The sequence below is a fragment of the Patagioenas fasciata genome, chromosome W (genome assembly GCF_037038585.1).
Source record: "Patagioenas fasciata isolate bPatFas1 chromosome W, bPatFas1.hap1, whole genome shotgun sequence".
In the NCBI taxonomy this organism is placed as follows: Eukaryota; Metazoa; Chordata; class Aves; order Columbiformes; family Columbidae; genus Patagioenas; species Patagioenas fasciata.
In genome coordinates, this window is record NC_092559.1 from 3,896,569 (window position 1) to 3,914,786 (window position 18,218).

The 18,218-nt window shown below is 45.2% G+C and overlaps 1 protein-coding gene across 1 annotated transcript in view; it reads left to right on the plus strand.

Annotated features, from left to right (window-relative positions):
• The first annotated feature begins 7,909 nt into the window (after positions 1 to 7,909).
• The window catches only part of LOC139826302 (uncharacterized), a 36,886-nt gene continuing 26,577 nt past the window's right edge, over positions 7,910 to 18,218 (plus strand). The window contains exons 1-3 of the mRNA XM_071801576.1: positions 7,910 to 7,950; positions 9,593 to 9,715; positions 9,762 to 9,960. Of these exons, the coding sequence (XP_071657677.1) occupies positions 7,910 to 7,950; positions 9,593 to 9,715; positions 9,762 to 9,960 (363 nt within the window). The remainder of the gene's footprint in view (positions 7,951 to 9,592; positions 9,716 to 9,761; positions 9,961 to 18,218) is intronic.

Consider the following 18,218-nt stretch of genomic DNA (forward strand, 5'->3'; position numbering starts at 1 on the left):
ACTCATTTTCAGTCAAACCAGCACACCTCTACATCAAGAGATGGATAGAGTGTGAAGAGCTGTCTCTGAAGAATAGCCACGAGCAAGTTGAAAGCTTATGGGCAAGAATCGGAGACCGAGGCAACAAAGGAAACCTTATGATTGGTGTCTCCTACAGGCCACCCAATCAGGGGGACACTATTGATGAAGCCTTCTACCTCCAGCTACAGGTGGCATCACACTCGCAGGCTCTTGTCCTGCTGGGGGACTTCAGCCACACTGACATCTGCTGGAAAAGTAGCACAGTGAGCTGTAGAAGATTCCTGGAGTGCATCAAGGATAACTTCCTAAGCCAGGTAATAGACAGCCCTACCAGGAGGGACCTGATGGTCACCAACCCAAATGAGCTAACTGCTGATGTCAAAATTGGAGGCAGCCTGGGCAGCAATTATCATGCGCTCGTGGAGTTTGCAGTCCTGAGGGATGTGGGACAGGCAAAGAGTAAAGTTAGGACCCTGAATTTTAGGAAAACCAACTTCAAGGAATTAGTCAACAGGACCCCCTGGGAAACTGCCCTCAGGGACAAGGGAGCAGAACAGAGCTGGCAGATCTTTAAGGATGCTTTCCATAGAGCACAAGAACTCTCTATCTCCAGGTGTAAGAAATCAGGTAAGGAGGGCAAGAGAGTGGCATGGATGAGTCGAGACCTGCTCGTCAAAGTAAAGGGCAAGAAGGAAATGCACAGGCAGTGAAAGCAGAGACAGGTATCCTGGGAAGAGAATAGGGACAGTGCCTGGTTGTGCAGAGGTGTGGTCAAGAAGGCCTCAGTCTTCACTAGCAAGCTCTCTTCCCACACTTCTCAAGTGGATGAACTGCAAGACAGGGACTGGGGGAGCAAAGTCCCTCCCACTGTAAGTGAAGATCAGGTTTGTGACCATTTAAGGAACCTGCACATACATAACTCTATGGAACCTGAGGAGCTGCATCCCAGAGTACTGAGCAAATTGGCTGATGTAGTTGCCGAGCCACTGTCCATGATATTTGAAAAGTCATGGCAGTCAGGTGAAATCCATGGTGACTGGAAAAAGGGAAACATTGCACCCATTTTAAACAAGGGTAGAAAGGAGGACCCCAGGAGCTACGGACCTGTCAGCCTCACCTCTGTGCCTGGGAAGATCATGGAACAGATCCTCCTGGAAGCTATACTAAGGCGCATGGAGGACAGGGAGGTGATTTGAGACAGCCAGTATGGCTTCACCAAGGGTAAGTCTTGCCTGACCAACCTAGTGGCCATCTACGTTGGATTAACTACATCAGTGGATGAAGGAAGTGCTATCTATGTTATCTGGACTTCTATAAGGCCTTTGATGTGGTCCCCCACAACATCCTTCTCTCTAAATTGGAGAGTTATGGATTTGATGAGTGGACTGTTCAGTGGATGAGGAACCGGCTGGATGGTCACATGCAGAGAGTAGTGTTCAATGGCACTCTGTGTGGATGCACACCAGTGACAAATGGTGACCCTCAAGGGTCTGTACTGAGACTGTTTAATGTCTTCATCAATGACATAGACAGTGTGATCGAGTGCAATCAGCAAATTTGTGGCTGACACCAAGCTGAGTGGTGCAGTTGACATGCCTGAGGCATGGGATGCCATCCAGATGGACCTGGACAAGCTTGAGAAGTGGGCCCATACCTCATAAGGTTCAACAAGGCCAAGCGCAAGGTCCTGCACCTGGGTCAGGGCAACCCCTGGGGATGAAGTGACTGAGAGTAGCCCTGCGGAGAAGGAGTTGGGGGTACTGGTGGATGAAAGATTGGACATGAGCTGGCAATGTGTGCTTGCAGCCCAGGAGGCCAATCGTATCTTGGGCTGCATCAAAAGAAGCGTGGCCAGCAGGTTGAGGGAGGTGATTCTGCCACTCTGCTGTGGTCTGGTGAGACCCCATCTGGAGTACTGCATCCAGCTCTGGAGCCCTCAGTACAGGAAAGACATGGAGCTGTTGGAGAGGATCCAGAGGAGGGCCATGAAAATTACCAGAGGGATGGAACAACTCTCTTATGAGAAAAGGCTGAGAGAGTTGGGGTTGTTCAGCCTAGAGAAGAGAAAGTGCCGGGGAGACTTTATTGTGGCCTTTAAGTATTTAAAAGGGAGCTATAAGAAAGATGAAGATAGACTTTTTAGCAGGGCTTGTTACGATAGGACAAGGGGCAATGGTTTTAAACTAAAGGAGAAGAGACTCAAGCTAGACATGAGGAAGAATTTTTTTATGATGGGGTGATGAAACACTGGCACAGGTTGCCCAGAGAGGTGGTAGATGCCCCATCTCTGGAAACATTCAAGACCAGGCTGGACGTGGGTCTGAGCAAGCTGATCTTTTTGAAGATGTCCTTGCTCTTTGTAGGGGGGTTGGACTAGATGACCTTTGAAGGTCCCTTCTAACCCAAACTGTTCTATAATGCTATGATTGTGTGAGCCAACGTAGGCAGGTCACAAGAACAACCAGAGGCCACGAATACAATTGCAAAGAGCAAATTTATTTTTGTTACTTTGCTACCAGGGGATCTCCGAAACAGCACCTAAGCTCCCAGGCACAGGTGACACAAGTGGAGATGCAAGTGCCGCATAATTCAGCCCTGGTTGAAGATCAATGAGCCTTCTAATTTCGGCAATACACACTACCAACTGGTCTGCATTATCTTGGAGCTCATAACATCGCTCTGCTTGAACAATAATTACTTCTTGCCTGATCACCTTTGCATCCTGCAAAATTCCAACCTCCTTTTCCAATTCTCTTATTTTACTCTGCAGTGAAACAACTTCATGGTCAAGAGGTCTAAGATCGGTAATGAATAACCATCCCTCTGGGCAAAGTTGGCACAAGTAGAGATGCAGGCACTGCAGAATTCAGCCCTGGTTGAAGATCAATGAGCCTGCTAATTTCAGCCTGTATATAGGGATTCACACAGGAGCAGTTTACCACACTGCTTTGATCTTTGCCTGCAGGAATCTCAAGGATGCATGATAAGGTGCCTTTATGACTCTTTTCACAGACTTGTTATCTAAACACAGAGGTTCTACTTGTGATTTATGTGTTTTTCTACGCCCCAGCTGCAGCTGCTTGAGCTTGCTTACAATTATCCTCCTTGCCATTCTTGCACTATCCCCACACAATGATTCTATAATTCTATGTGTGTTCTATACAAAGAATCGTAAACCTTGACATATTGCCACAGCGATATGGAAGAGTGTGTGAAGGCATTTTCCTACTCAGTGGAATATTTGGGTGATCATGAGAGTTGAAATGTGCTGCAAATATATCAAAGGATAGATTTCTATAGCTTCTAGTTGCAGAGAGCAGTTATGACTAGAAAGTAATGAACTGCCCCCTTTTTTTTAAATACTACCCTTTCTTATCTGCACAACATGAATCAGATTAGTTTCTTTCCTTAATTATCTAATCCAAATATGTAATGTTTTTATGGTAGTATTTTTATGCTTTCTTTTGTTGTTTACTGTTAAACCTGGTATTCTGAAGATGGGAAAGGAAAACTTACTGTATTTGGTTTATGTGGCAAGGTTTTGATAGAGAGGGGGCTACAAGGGTGGCTTCTGTGAGAAGCTGCTAGAAGCTTCCCCTGTGTCTTCTAGAGCAAATGCAAGCTGTCTCCAAGATGGACCTGCCACAGGCCAAGGCTGAGCCAAGCAGCAACAGTGGTAGCTCCTCTGTGACTGTGATAACACGTTTAAGGAGAAAAAGTTGCTGTGCAACACCAACTGCAGCCAGAGAGAGCAATGAGAATATGTGATAAAAACACCAAGGTCAGTGAAGGAGGGGGAGGGGATGCTCCAGGAGCCAGAGCAGAGATTCCCCTGCAGCCTGTGGTGAAGATCATGGTGAGGCAGGTTGCTCCCCTCGAGTCCATGGAGTTCCATGGTGGAGCAGTGCTCTACCTGCAGCCTCTGGAGGATCCCACACTGGAGCAGGTGGATGTGCCCAAAAGAGACCGTGACTCTGTAGGAAGCCTGCGCTGGAGTAGGCTCCTGGCAGGACCTGTGGACCCATGGAGAGAGAAGCCCATGCTGCAGCAGGTTTTCTGGAAGGACTTGTGACCCCATGGGAAGGACTCATACTAGAGCAGTCTGTGAAGAACTGTAGCCCATGGGAAGGATGCATGTTGGAGAAATTTGTGGAGGACCGTCTCCTGTGGGAGAGACCCCATGCTGGAGCAGGGGAAAAGTGTGAGGAGTCCTCCCCCTAAAGAGGTAGAAGCAGCAGAAACAACGTGTGATGAACCGAGGCGATTGAGAACGATGCACACAGAGACACACAGAGTTTGTGTCAGCAGCAAGAGCAAGGCAGAGCTAAGCTGAGCCCAGGAGAGCAGAAAGCAAGCAAGCTCTCTTTAATTAACTCTTTCTCAATGTATAGCTTTACAGATATGGGCCTGGATGAATAGGTTAAACAGGATGTTTTTTTTTCAAAAAAGTTATTCCCAACATACCACACTCATCTTGTGACTGTTTTCAGTCACGTTCTCATGCATATCTTGTGGGTGGTCTTCCGACCCAACATTCATATGCCCATACATCCTGGGGGCGGTCTTCCAGCACGAAATATCATTCTCACTTAGCCTCCTCACAAATAATAAAACTTCTGTACCACCTGTCCAAGTCTTCTTTGAACGATCAGATGGTCATGTTAGTATTGATCTTCTTTTATCATCCAGGTGGCTAGAGCCGTACGTCCTGCCGTTCCCACAATGAACTGACCACAATCCTCATTCCCCATCCCTCTGTGCCTCTTGAGGGGAGGAAGTGGAGAAAATCCAGTGTGTTTTTGAGCCTGGGAAGAAGGGAGGCGTGGAGGGAAGGTGTTTTAAGATTTAATTTTTATTTCTCATGACTCTATTCTGATTTGATTGGTAATGAATTAAACTAATTTCCCCAAGTCGAGTCTGTTTTACCAGTGACAGTAATGGGTGAATGTTCTCTTCCTGTCCTTATCTTGACACACAAGCCTTTTGTCATATTTTTCTCCCCTTGTCCAGCTGAGGAGGGGGAATGATAGAACAGCTTTGGTGGGCGCTTGGCATCCAGCAAGAGTCAACCCACCACACCCACAAATAGACTCTATGCTCCTGGTTTTCCATTATAGGCAGGTTCCAGTATGTTCCTGGAATCAAAAGGTAGCAGAAGAGGTGCAGATGCCCCAGCCTAATTAAACTGCCTAGGTCACAACCTCTGAATTGTGAAGTATCCTGTCAACCCAGGAGCCAGTAGAATCTCTTACTGAGTTTTATACCAACTGCATTCTATTGTTATAACTTCCCTTTTTTATCTTTAGCCTCTGTTTTTTAGTGCACATAATTTCAAGAGCTTTGTATTTGTAAAAAAGCTTACATGGAAGATGATGTGGATGGAAATTCTTGCTTGCAGTCTGATCATTTCAAATGAGCGATGGAGCCATTGCTTGGTAAATGCAGTCTGTGGCACTGGGAGTATCTGTGGACCAGTGAATGAGAAGGGTGAGTGTCCTGGTTTTGTTAAAAACAAGACCGGTTCTCTTTTAGTGATTTTTCCTTTCAGCTAAGTTCTTCTAGGTGACTACTTTTCTGAGTTTTTACCTGCATATTTTTCCTCGGATGCTTTACTTGATGCTGATAAGAAGACCAACGGAATGCTGAAGAAGCTCATGTTTAGATTTATTACTATGGTAGCCAAGAAAGACTGATAAGTTTTCCCATGTTCCGTTGTGAGAGGGGCGTGTTTGAGGAGAGGTGGACGGAACGGGTGACTAAAACTGACCAATTAAGTGTTCCATTCCATAATCGTCATACCTCCTATATAAGAGGGTGATCACAAGGGTCAAGTTTTCTTCATCCATGGCCGGCATCTAAAGAAGACCCTCTCTGCGTGCCCGTGATACTAGGCCCGAGGCCCTGCATTCCTGAAATCCAGTTTCCGGTTTGCTATGAAGTCCCACCCATGACTTCCGGGGGCCTGACCTGCACCTGCTGGAACCACGCCAGCTCCACCCACTCAGCTCCACCGCCGTTGGAGTAACGCCAACTCCATATTGGGCATTCAAGATTGGTTTTGTATATTTGGTATATTCTGTATATTTTCTCTATTTATTAGTAGCATTAGTAAAAGCCTTTAAAACCTTCCAACTTGAAGTCTAAGCCTCTCTTCCTTCCTCCTTATCTTCCTTATCATCTTTCCAATATAAAGGAGAGGGTGGAGGGAGGGTAAAGGGGGTAACAGAGAGCATCTGCCACGATTTATTGTCGCCTTGCTTTAAACCTTGACAGTGAGCTGTTTCTGCATGCTTACTTCAGGAGTCATTGAACTGAGATATAAAGCAGTAGCCACAGCTAGCATGTAGAACCAGCACTGTCTGCCTTTCCAGCTCACCACTCTGATCTTGGAATTGCTTGTTCGATCACAAAGTCATCTTGGTTAGGTGTCCTGGGAATCAAAGGCAAATCACTGTTCATAGAAGGATACTGGAATGTCCAAAAAAAAAGGATGAAGGTGATTAAGGACAGAGCTGAATATTCCTCTGGTGAAGTTTCTGGAATTATGTCAAGGCTGATCTTGGAACATACTTTTGGGAAGTCTGTTATAAGAACAGTGGTGAGAAAAGTAGTGCCAAATTTTGCCTAGTCAGTAGGCAGGAAAAATCATTTGGGGTCGTGGCCACCAGTTCCAGATGACCTGAATTTCATTAAATGGCACAATGACTATTTATAATGCTTTCTTTATTGCTTTTCCTATGTGCATGGAAACAATTCAAGCAGACTACACCTCTTAGATTCTGTGCTGGTTTGACTGAAAGCAAGTTAATTTTCTTCATGCAGTTAGAAACTTTTCAATAGCTAGCACAGTATCTTTTTGGATTTAGTTTAAGAACAAAAAGATAACACCCCAGGAAAGAGTTAATGTTTTTCTTCAAGTAACTTTCCAATGTTTTAGAGTTGAAATGAAGAGAATGTAAGAACTTACTGTTAACATACTGGTTGTCTGGGAGCCAAGATCTTTCTGAGCTCTCTGCCTGCAGGTCCGAGGCAGCTAGGAAGGGGGAACATAGATGGGGCAGACCTTGACTGACATCCAGACTGATCAATGAGAATATTCCATGCCATTAGCATCATGCTTCATATTTAAGGAGAGTTGGGTTTTCCAGCTAGGGAGACGGGGACCTGTTCCAGTTCTGCTCTGTTTCAGTTGAGTTCCATTAGGGAATTATTTTAGTTTGACCTTTTGCCATCTTACCATTTTGCAGTGGGCCTCTGGGTCTTTCTGCCTTTTTTCTCTCTTCTCCTATTATTGGCTGTTAGGAACCAGGGTGCTCTCTTCCCAGGACTGGTTGCTTGGTACAAATGGAGTTTGTGAGGAATTGCATTGAGTATCTTTTATCTTATATTCTATTTTCCATTTTTTATGTGTATATTATTAGTAGTACTGGTATATTAGTATTATTTTGTTATTTTATTAATCTGTGTTTATCTAATTCCACGAGTTTCTCACTTCCCTTTCAATTCTCTCCTTTATTTGAGGGTGGGGTGGGGGGGAGTGAGTGAGCTGCTGTTGTGGTTTTATTGCTAGCTCAGGTTAAACCACAACAGATGCATTACAAATGGCACAACTGAAGCCCTCTGTCCCTTTGTATTTGCTGCTTTTCAAGTGTGTGCTTACAGGTGAGCATGTTCAGTGGGGGCGGATGTGGACTGACCTTGCAGTGTATGGATGAGATATGGAGTCCAAGCCCAAACATGGCTATTAACCACAGGCCCAAGCTTTTCTTCATATATTGCAGTTGGGTAAAACATTTGTGGAATGATGCGCAGGGCAGACTGGATCACTAGTTTATATCTGTAGCTTTGGTTTTTCCAAGCAGTGGGTACATCTTGCAAAGGGCATGAAATGGCCAGGCCAAAGGACAGCAAGGGAGACAAAACAACCAGGTAACATATTTGTTTCTGACCACAACTATATGGCTTGATAAACCATGGACATAGGTAGCCCCAGGGAAACTGCTTGTTTCCTCTTTCTCTAGTACTAAATAGTTCTATACTGGACAAACGATGATGAGAATTAAGGCAAGAGCGTGAGCCCTGTGCATACTATGTGCCTGAGAGAGATAACACATCTTTAGAGTCTCCGTGTGTCGGGTTCCCATATCCCATCCATGAGCCTGAGTGCTGTCTCTGTGTCTTTGTTTGAAGTGAACACACTTTTGTGCAGCTCTTGTCTTTCTGCAGATGTTTTAACTTACCAGCAATTCTGGTGATTTTCTGTATGCAAGAATAATGAGGAATTAAATTGCTTATTTAACTGCCATGCTGTGAATTTGTGATTAAATTAAGAAATTATATAATTTTGGAATTTGGTTATAAAAAAATATTCCTTGGCTTGTTCAAGGGGTCCTTCATGTCTGGGTTTTCCAAAAAGTGGTGGTTTTCATCTTGCTGTGTTTATTGTACAGTTGAAAGTACAACTGCAGAACCCTCTTGGCACTACAAAAAGTACATACAAGATGTCTCTGAAAGCTGTAATTCCAAAAGACTAAATATATCTGGCTTTTCTGTGGTTTTTTTTGTGGGGTTTTTTGTTTGTTTTGGGGTTTTTTTTGTTGGTTTGGTTTGTTTTTTGTTTATTTGTTTTTTCTTGCTTGGGGTTTGGTTTTTTGTTTTTTGTCCTTTTTTTTTTTCCTCCATTAATTCTTGTGCTATATACTGAGTGAGTAGCAGTTTCTTTGGCAGACCTCAGGTATCCCTAACATGAATACCAGATGTAAATCTGGAACAGTCTTAGGTCTCTGGATTAGCAAGAGACAGGAGATGACGGTTGAGTTTCTGTGCATGAATAGTTCTTGTGAGGTCAATGTTACTTGTCACTTCCTTTAAGTACTTTGCTAAAAAGAAGACTTAAAAGCACAGTGGAGTGCACAGCCTGCTCCTTCAGCAGCTACTGGGAGCCAGGCTGTCTGCACAAAGCATGTCTTCCTTGGGGGCATCTGCCCAGAGCTTCTTGAGTGGAGGGGGGATGTGGGGGGGTGACTCTCCACTTCCATCCCTTGCTGCAAAGCTCCACTGAGCCTGTCCTGGTGTGCCTGTAGAGATCTGTGGGAAACATAGTGCTCCTTGGAGATTCAGATATGGACATGAGGGAGTTCACTAGGGAGGCTGGGGCTCCCTTAAGAAAGACAGGCTTTCTTAAATGGAGAGGCTTTTCATTTAATTTCCTGCAGGTGAGAACACATCTTCTGGACGGCAGCTATTGTCCCTGGGTCGAAGAGACCCTCATAACAATAGCCTTCAGGAGGCTGGGGCTGGTTTTAGCTGAAGCAGCAGGCAAAGTCCACACAGCAGCCATTGTTAGCAGCAGCCCCCCGTATCGGAGAAAACAGTGCAACACAATGCTTCTCCTTGGGCCTCTCTCCAAATCATTGTCCACGCGTTCTTGCTGTCAGAGCCTCAGTTTTCTAAGTTCTTGATGGCGATGTTCAGGCAAATACTGCTCCATCTTTGGACCGACTCTCACACTTGGATACTGCAGTCATGCCTGTGCCAGCAACAGTTAATGCTGATATTGCAACTCCAACAGCTGGCATCGCAACCACACTAATGCTGATTACAGATACTGCGGCTACTACAACTTCAACCACTGTCTCTATAGCTATGCCAACTCCAGTGCCAGTTATTGCATCCACTCAAACCTCCACAATACGTGATGTGGCCATTCAGACTTAAGCAGTATTAGTTGCCACTTCAAGGAGGAGGCAAAAGAAAACACAATTGAAACCCACTGTGAAAGAAGGTGAAGATGAAGAGCAGGGAGAGGTTATTTCTGGAATAGAACAAGGTGAAGATGAAGAACAGTCAGAGGAGGAAGGAGAGGGTCCTTCTAAAGCAAAGCAACCAGTAAAGGAAGAGCTAATAGACCACTCCTTATCTCTGAAGGAGTTGAAGACTGTAAAACACGATTTAAGCTGTTGTGAAGGTGAGCCAGTTATCACTTGGCTGATTCGATGCTGGGATGGTGGGGCCAATAGTTTGAAATTAGATGGCAATGAAGCCAGTCAGTTGGGATCCCTGACCAGAGACGGTGGCATTGATAAGGCAATTGCAAAGAAGAAACAAAATCAAAGCCTCTGGAGGAGAATTTTGTCAGCAGTAAAAATCAGGTATCCTTTAAAAGATTATATCATATGCCACCCAGACAAATGGACTACCATGGAGAAAGGTATTAGATATCTGAGAGAACTGGCTGCACGAGAGATAATTTACAGTGACCCACAGACAATTATAGCTCCTGATGAAGTGCCATGTACCCGAGGTATACTGTGGAAGTTTGTGCAGAGTACATCACTGACTTATACCCACACTTTAGGATTACTCATCATTTCAGTGAGAGACCAGCCATCAACTGTGGGTGAAGAAGCAAACGTGTGATGGCAGTATGAAGACACTCTTTCTTCTTCCCTACAAGCCTGTGTCTCGGCTGTGGAGAAACAGTGTGACAAATTGTCCAAGAAGGAGGATAGATGCTACTCAACACCTGCACAGGCCTGAGTCACAGCTCTTAAGAGAAGATGCCCTTCTGCAGGACCAGCTTGAGAGAAATGGGACACGTCACAAAGTGAGTTATGTTTTTTCCTGCCTGACCAGGGGGAAGATAAGAGTAATTGGCATGGAAAACCTACTGCTGACCTATAGGCACGAATATGTGACTTGAAAAAGAAAGCTTCCAAGAGAAAAGCTGCTTCAGTTTCCAGTGGGAGTCTTTCCAGCTGTCCTGGTTTTGTTAAAAAGCAAGTTTCTCTTTTAGTGAATTTTGCCTGTCAGCTAAAGCCTTCATATTAGCTGCATTTTCCTGGAGAACCAGATACATGTTTTGGTAAACATAGCAGTGGAATGTGTCGAGGGTTTAGATTGAGGGGTGACAATCAAACCCTGGCAGATGTATTGTTAACCTCTTCTCCCCCCACTTCCCCCTTTTGCCCCTCCCTCTCCCCCCTTCCCACCAAATACAGGCGATCGGGAGGGAAAGAAGGACAGAGAGAAGAGAGTTGGAAAAGTTAAAGATGTTTTACTAATGCTACTAATAAGAATAGAGAAAATAATACAAAATATACAAAACCAATCTTGAAAGTCTCAGCAACTGCAGAGCCAGCACCCAAAGTCCTGGATTAGACTCTGTAGCCAACTGGAGCTCGATTCAGTCTCTCACTAGGCCTCAGTTCGCAGGGACAACCAGCAAGGTCCTCTCCTAATGTCAGCCATGAGGAAAAAGGGAAAAGGCAAAAGGGCAAAAAAGGCACGAGATCCTCATGATCTCCCACTTTTATATGAAGTATTCACGTGAATGGAAAGTTATACACCGTTGGTCAGTCTCTTGGTCACCGGTTTCTCATTGTCCCTCTCGCGAGATGTCCATCCATGCTTATCAATAAGTTTGCATTCCATTGCTAGGTTTACCAAAACATGTATCTGGTTCTCCAGGAAAATGCAGCTAATATGAAGGCTTTAGCTGACAGACAAAATTCACTAAAAGAGAAACTTGTTTTTAACAAAACCAGGACACAATGGTGTAAGATTTTTGTGTCTTGGACAACTGAACTCACACACATTTACCATTACCTGTCTTCATCTGTGGTGTCCATTGAACAAGAAACATTGAATAGGAGGACAATAATCCACAGCAATAAGTGCTGTCAGGGTAGTGGAGCTATGTAGTAAACATTGTCCTGGAGAGACTGACTGCTCATGGTTTGGATGGCCATACATTTCACTGCATAAAAAACTGTCTGGATGGCCAGGCCCAAGAGTTGTGGTGAATGGAGTCAAATCTGGCTGGCGGCCAGTCACAGGTGGTGTTCCCCAGGGCTCACTATTGGGGCCAGTTCTCTTCAATATCTTTATTAATGGTCTGGACGAGGGAATTGAGTGTACCCTAAGTAAGTTTGCAGATGACACCAAGTCGGTTGGGAGTGTTGACCTGCTGGAGGGTAGGAAGGCTCTACAGAGGAATCTGAACCAGCTGGATTGATGAACGAAGGCCAGTTGTATGAGATTCAATAAGGGTAATTGCCAGGTCCTGCACTTGGATCACAACAGCCTCATGCAATGCCACAGGCTTGGAGAAGAGTGGCTGGAAAGCTGCCTGGTCAAAAAGGACCTGGAGGTGTTGATTGATAGCTGGCAGAATATGAGCCAGCAGTGTGCCCAGGTGGCCAAAAAGGCCAGCAGCATCCCGGCTTGTATCAGGAATAGTGTGGCCAGCAGGACTAGGGAAGCTATCGTCCCCCTGTACTTGGCTCTGGTGAGGCCGCACCTTGAATACCATGTTCAGTTTTGGGCCCCTCATTACAAGACAGACATTGAAGTACTGGAGTGAGTTCAGAGAAGGGCAATGAAGCTAGTGAAGTGTCTAGAGAATAAATCTTATGAGTTGAGGCTGAGGGAACTGGGGTTTTTTAGCCTGGAGAAAAGGAGGCTGAGGGGAAACCTTATCACTCTCTACAACTAAGGAGGTTGTAGCATGGAGGGTGTTGGTCATAGAAAGTGATAGGATGAGAAGAAATGGCCTCAAGTTGCATCAGGGGAGATTCAGATTGGATATTAGGAAAAATTTCCTCATGGAAAGGGTTGTCATGCATTGGAACAGACTGCCCAGAGAAGTGGTTGAATCACCATCCCTGGAGATATTCAAATATGCGGAGATGAGTTTCTTAGGGACATGGTTTAGTGGTAGACTTGGCAGTGATATGTTAATGGTTAGAACTGATGATCTTGATGATCTCTTCCAACTAAAATGATTCTGTGGTTCTGTGATTCTATGATCAATGTAACCAGATGTCACAGATGCTTTTATGTTCAGTAGAGGATGTCAGCGCCAAGAAACTTCTTGAGCTGCACAGTTTCCTGCCATGTCTACTTTTTTTCATATCACTTAGGAAAATCCTTGAACGTAGCCCATGTAGGTAGAGGTGCAGATGATTTTAAATTGCTGCCTGCACTTGGTGTGCACAAGTGCGCACTAATGTTCTCGAGTTAAGGCCCCTCAAGGCTGGCATTTGAAGGCAGCTTGTATGTGCCTGTTTTCCATCTATAACACAAAAAAACCCACTAGATATTGAGAAGCACAACCAACAGCAATATGCACTGAAATGAATAAAATTTGGAAAGTAAAGCAACAGGCTTCAACCTAGTAAGTGAATGCGATGCACTGTCAAATGGCAGGTTTGGTTCAGCTAAGCTAACTTAGATCATTTTCTCTGAGAATTAGTGGGGCTGGGAGCATCACCAATGATCATTGCCTCCAGGGAAGAGTGCCACGCTCATGGCTCCTCCACGCCCCAGCACAGAAAACTGAGGTTTCTGTGGTGGACCTTATGGATAGCAGTGTAAAAAGGCATTCCAATAATGTTGTCCACACCAGGCCTATGCCTAAGGCCACCTCATCTCACTTCGTGCCCCTACCATGTGTAACTGGGCACTTAAGGATGTCACTGATCTGTAGCTGACTCAAGCATCCTCCGGTTCTGAGGATCAGTAAAGTCAAATGCAACATTAAGTTCATTTTCCGGCCCTTGACTCAAAGCAGGCCTTTCCCTTGAGCTGTGTGAATAATGGATTCATTTGGTCCGTTGGTGACACATTTTTGTTGTTATGAGTCAACCTGAAGTAGTTTATCTGCTTACAGCAGGGGAAAATTTGTTGTGAATTAAGATGCTTAATTTGACCCCAAACCAAGACATTGGGAGGAGAACTTTGTCATCTTCTCTAAATTAAAATTAGGAAAAAAGGCAGAGGGGTGTCAAGGATTAAGGCAAGGCGGCAATAAACCGTGGCAGATGGTCCCTGTTACCCCCTCACCTCCCGTCACCCCCTTCCTTTAGATCGGAAAGATGATAGGAAAGATAAGGACGAAGGAAGAGAGACTTAGACTTCAAGTTGGAAGGTTTTAAAGGCTTTTACTAATGCTACTAATAAAAAGAGAATATATACAAATTATACGAAACCAATCTTGAATGTTCGATGTGGAGTTAGCATCACTCCAGCAGCAGCGGAACTGGGTGTGCGGAGCTGGCGGCTCCAGCAGGTGCAGCTCAGACCCCCGGAAGTCATGGGCGGGACTTCACAGCAGTCCAGAAACTGATTGCAGGGATGCAGGGCCTAAGGCCTTCCAGAACTCAGGCAGACGGACAGGGTCCTCTCTAGATGCTGGCCATGGTCGAAGAAAGAGTGACCCTCGTGATCACCCTCTTATATAGGGGGTATGACAATTATGGGATGGAATACTCAGTTGATCCTCAGTTGGTCAGTTCTAGTCACCTGTTCCATCCACCCCTCCTCAAACACACCCCTCTCACAATGGAACGTGGGAAAACTTATCAGTCTTTCTTGGTTACCATAGTAATAAATCTAAACATGAACTTCTTCAGCATTCCATTGGTCTTCTTATCAGCACTGAGTACAGCATCTGAGGAAAAAATATGCAGGCTAAAACTCAGACAAGTACAGCCACCTAGAAGAACTTAGCTGAAAGAAAAAAATCACTAAAAGAGAACTGGTCTTGTTTTTAACAAAACCAGGACAAGGGAGCACTGAAAAAGCTTATGGTGGATGTCTTGATATGAAACAAAGTTGTTTTATGAATCACTTTGTTTCCCAATTTTAATGCAGTTTCCTATTCAGCATGAGAAAAAAATGAATTTTTCTGTGATTCATTCTGACATAAAATTCATAGGGTTTAAAAACATGACTGATTTTGGGAAGGTTCCTATGTTGCTACCTAAAGCTTAGTTCCAGCAAAGACTTCTGACCATGAGCAAGCAGAGAAATCACGTGGTGCAGAGTGGCCTGGCACAGTACAGTTTGTGACCACAGAACAGAGCGTGCAATGCTGAACAGGAGTTAGGGGGTGAAAAGAGAAGAAAAGACAATGTGAAAGTCTGCAAAAACACGGGATGTGCAAGAGACACCATCAGAGTGAATCAGTGTGATTTTCCATTAACCATGAAGTTACAGGAAGGGCCAAGTGGCAACACCCACATGCAAACTCCAAACTCCTTTGGACAGGAGAGGGGTGGTGGGACTCAGGTCACAGATTTGGGCTGGAGTTGTCCATCTCTAAACAGCATAACCATTTGAAGAATCCATGAACTCTTTTCCTGCCTTACTGTCTCAAGCATCCTTATTTCTCACCTTTTAATGCTCAACCATGTGTGTTTCTAGACCTAATAAAAAGATGTGATTAGGCTAAAAAAATTCTAAAACTGTTATAGTAAATGATAAATTATAATAAACAGACTACATTACTGCAATCCTTTTAATGATATACACAGAAGAAGAGAATGAATATAGGATGTACCCCTGCTTGCCTCACTCTTGGACATGAGCTAAGAGCAGTAGCAGGGTTTACAGGTTTAGATAAAACAATCAAGGTGCCTGAGCCAGGCCTGAGGCTGGCTGGTCACTGGGGAAGGTGCACCATGGTTGTCTAGACCATAAATGACACTGTAAACATAAGAATTATACCATTTGGGTGTTAGAAGTGTGAACACTTGGACAAAATTTCAGCATGAGGCTGAATAGCTGCATCCATCTAGAGAAAGAATGTTTCTAAGTTCCAGTCCCTCAAAAGCTGCTTTAAAAACATAACACAGTGGGAAAAGGACATTTACTGACTAGGAAAGAAGTATCCTCTGAGCCTGTGATAAGGATCTGGCCTTGTGTAGGACCTCAAACAAATTACAAGGCAGAAATGGAGCATAGGATTGGAGCTGGGACTACAAATGAATAACAACACAGTAATGCCAAACAGTACTGCTAGTTTGTTGTGGGTTGACCTTGGCTGCCCACCACTCCCCTCCTCAGCAGAACTGGGGGGGATGTGGAAATATAACAAAAGTCTCATGGATCAAGATAAGGACAGGGAGATCACTCACCACTCACAAAACAGACTCAGTTTGGGGAAATTTGTTTAATTCCTTACTGATCAAATAAGAGTAAGGTAATGAGAAATTAAAAACAAATCTTAAAACACTCCCCCTCCTACTTCTCCCTTCTTCCCAGGCTCAACTTCACTCTTGATTTCTTTACCTGCTCCTCCTGAGCAGTGCAGGGGGACACAGAATGGGAGTTGTGGTCAGTTCATCACATGTTTCTGCCACTCCTTCCTCCTCACGCTCTTTCCCTGCCCTGGTGTGGGGTCCCTGCCACAGGAGACAGTCTTCCATTAACTTCTTCAGTGCAGGTCCTTCTCACAGGCTGCAGTTCTTCATGAACTGTTCCAACATGGGCCCTTCCCATGGGGTACAGTTCTTCAGGAACAGACTTCTCCAGTATGGCACAAGACCAGCCAGAAAATCTACTCCAACATGGGGTCCTCTCTCCATGGGGTCACAGGTCTTGCCGGGAGCCTGCTCCAGCGTGGGCTCTCCATGGGGTCACAGCCTACTTCAGGGCACATCCACCTGCTTGAGTGAGGGGTCCTCCATGGGCTGCAGGTGGATATCTGTTCCATCATTATCTCCATGAGCTGCACAGGGACAGCCTGACTCACCATGGTCTTTACCATAGGCTGCAGGGTTCTGTAATAGCACCTGGAGCACCTCCTCCCCCTCCTTCTTCACTGACCTTGGTGTCTGCATAGTTGTTTTCCTCACATATTCTCACTCCTCTCTCTTATGGCTGTTGTTATGCAGCAGTTTTTTCCCCTTCTTAAATATGTTATCACAGAGGTGCTACCACCATCGCTGATCGGCTCAGCCTTGGCCAGCAGCAGGTCCATCTTGGAGTTGGTTGACATTGGTGTGGCAGGATGCAAACCCCCCTCTCTCCCCCTCCCTCCTTCAGTATGGAAGGAGTAGGCACATCTCCCTCTCTCTCTGCTACTTGAGGCTAACAGCTTCTTTTGTTTGACCCCAGAGCACTCTGGCCAGGGCCATTAGGAGAAGGGAGTGCCGAGGCGCCAGTGAGCCGCTGGGCACCTGCGGCCAGTGTGGGTGATGTTTGGAGGCTTCAGGGGCACCCCACAGCCAGTGTGGGGGTGCAGAGAAGCTTCTGGAATACCTACAGTCAGGTCTGATAAGCCAGTATAAAAACGGGATTCTCGTCGAGACTCCGCCCATTGTCACGGGTCTCTCGGAGCACAAGCAAGATGCTACCACTGAGAGCCCCTCTCCCCAGGATGGAGACTCCGCTTGCCTTGCCACCAGGGGTGTGAATAAAACTTCTCGCAGGATTGTGAGTGTATTTTCCTCCCGTGCTTCCACATAAGCACATGTAACTTTCCGTGCTTAATACAAGCACGAGTAACTTCCCGTGCACATTTGCACACGTACTTTCCGTGCTTAATACAAGCACGTGCACTTTCCGTGCACATTGCACATGTAACTTTCCATGCTCAATATGAGCACGTGTATAAATTATTTCCTCGCACAATCGCGAGTGTATTTTCCTCCCGTGCTTCCACATAAGCACGTGTAATATTCTGTGCACATTTGCATGTGTAAGTAAATTAACCCTTGCAGGATTGTGAGTGTATTATAAATTTACCCTCGCAGAATCGCGAGTGTACTAACTTTCCGTACTCACTACGAGTACGTGTATCTCTTTAAAAATAATCCCGCACCGTGTTCAGGCAAGTGTGTACTCCTCCCGGACTCAGAGATGGTTCCGGCATTGTTTTGGTGAAGTCACGTGCATGCACTCTGTGGACCGCCTGTTGTACTAGTTGCTGCCCCTTAATAATGTTCCTCAACTGATATCCGAACCTGTATTTAAGTCACTTTTGGAGTACTAAAACCCTGTTTCTCACCGGTTTCATAAAAGTTGTTTTGGACCCTGTTGTCCCTTAAACTAACCTCGAGGTGCCTCCGTGACAATTGGTTTTATCAGACACAGGGGAAACTTCTGGTATCTTCTCACAGAAGTCACCCCTGTATCCCTCCCACTACCAAAACCTTGCCATGCAAACCCAATACAAGGTCAGAGGTGTCCAGGGCTGGGCAATTGCACTTCAGCCTAGAGGAGATCCCTCCCCTGCTAGCACAAACTAGGAGTACAGCAGGTAGGTGGCTGAAACATCTTCACTGCTGTCCCTGGGCCTGCAGCAATATGAGCTGTTCCTCCAAAATATATTCTAAAATTCTGTCCTACCTCTTTGACCAAAGTCTAAGCTTGTTTCCTGAAGTCCTATTTGCATCACCTTAGTTAAGAGC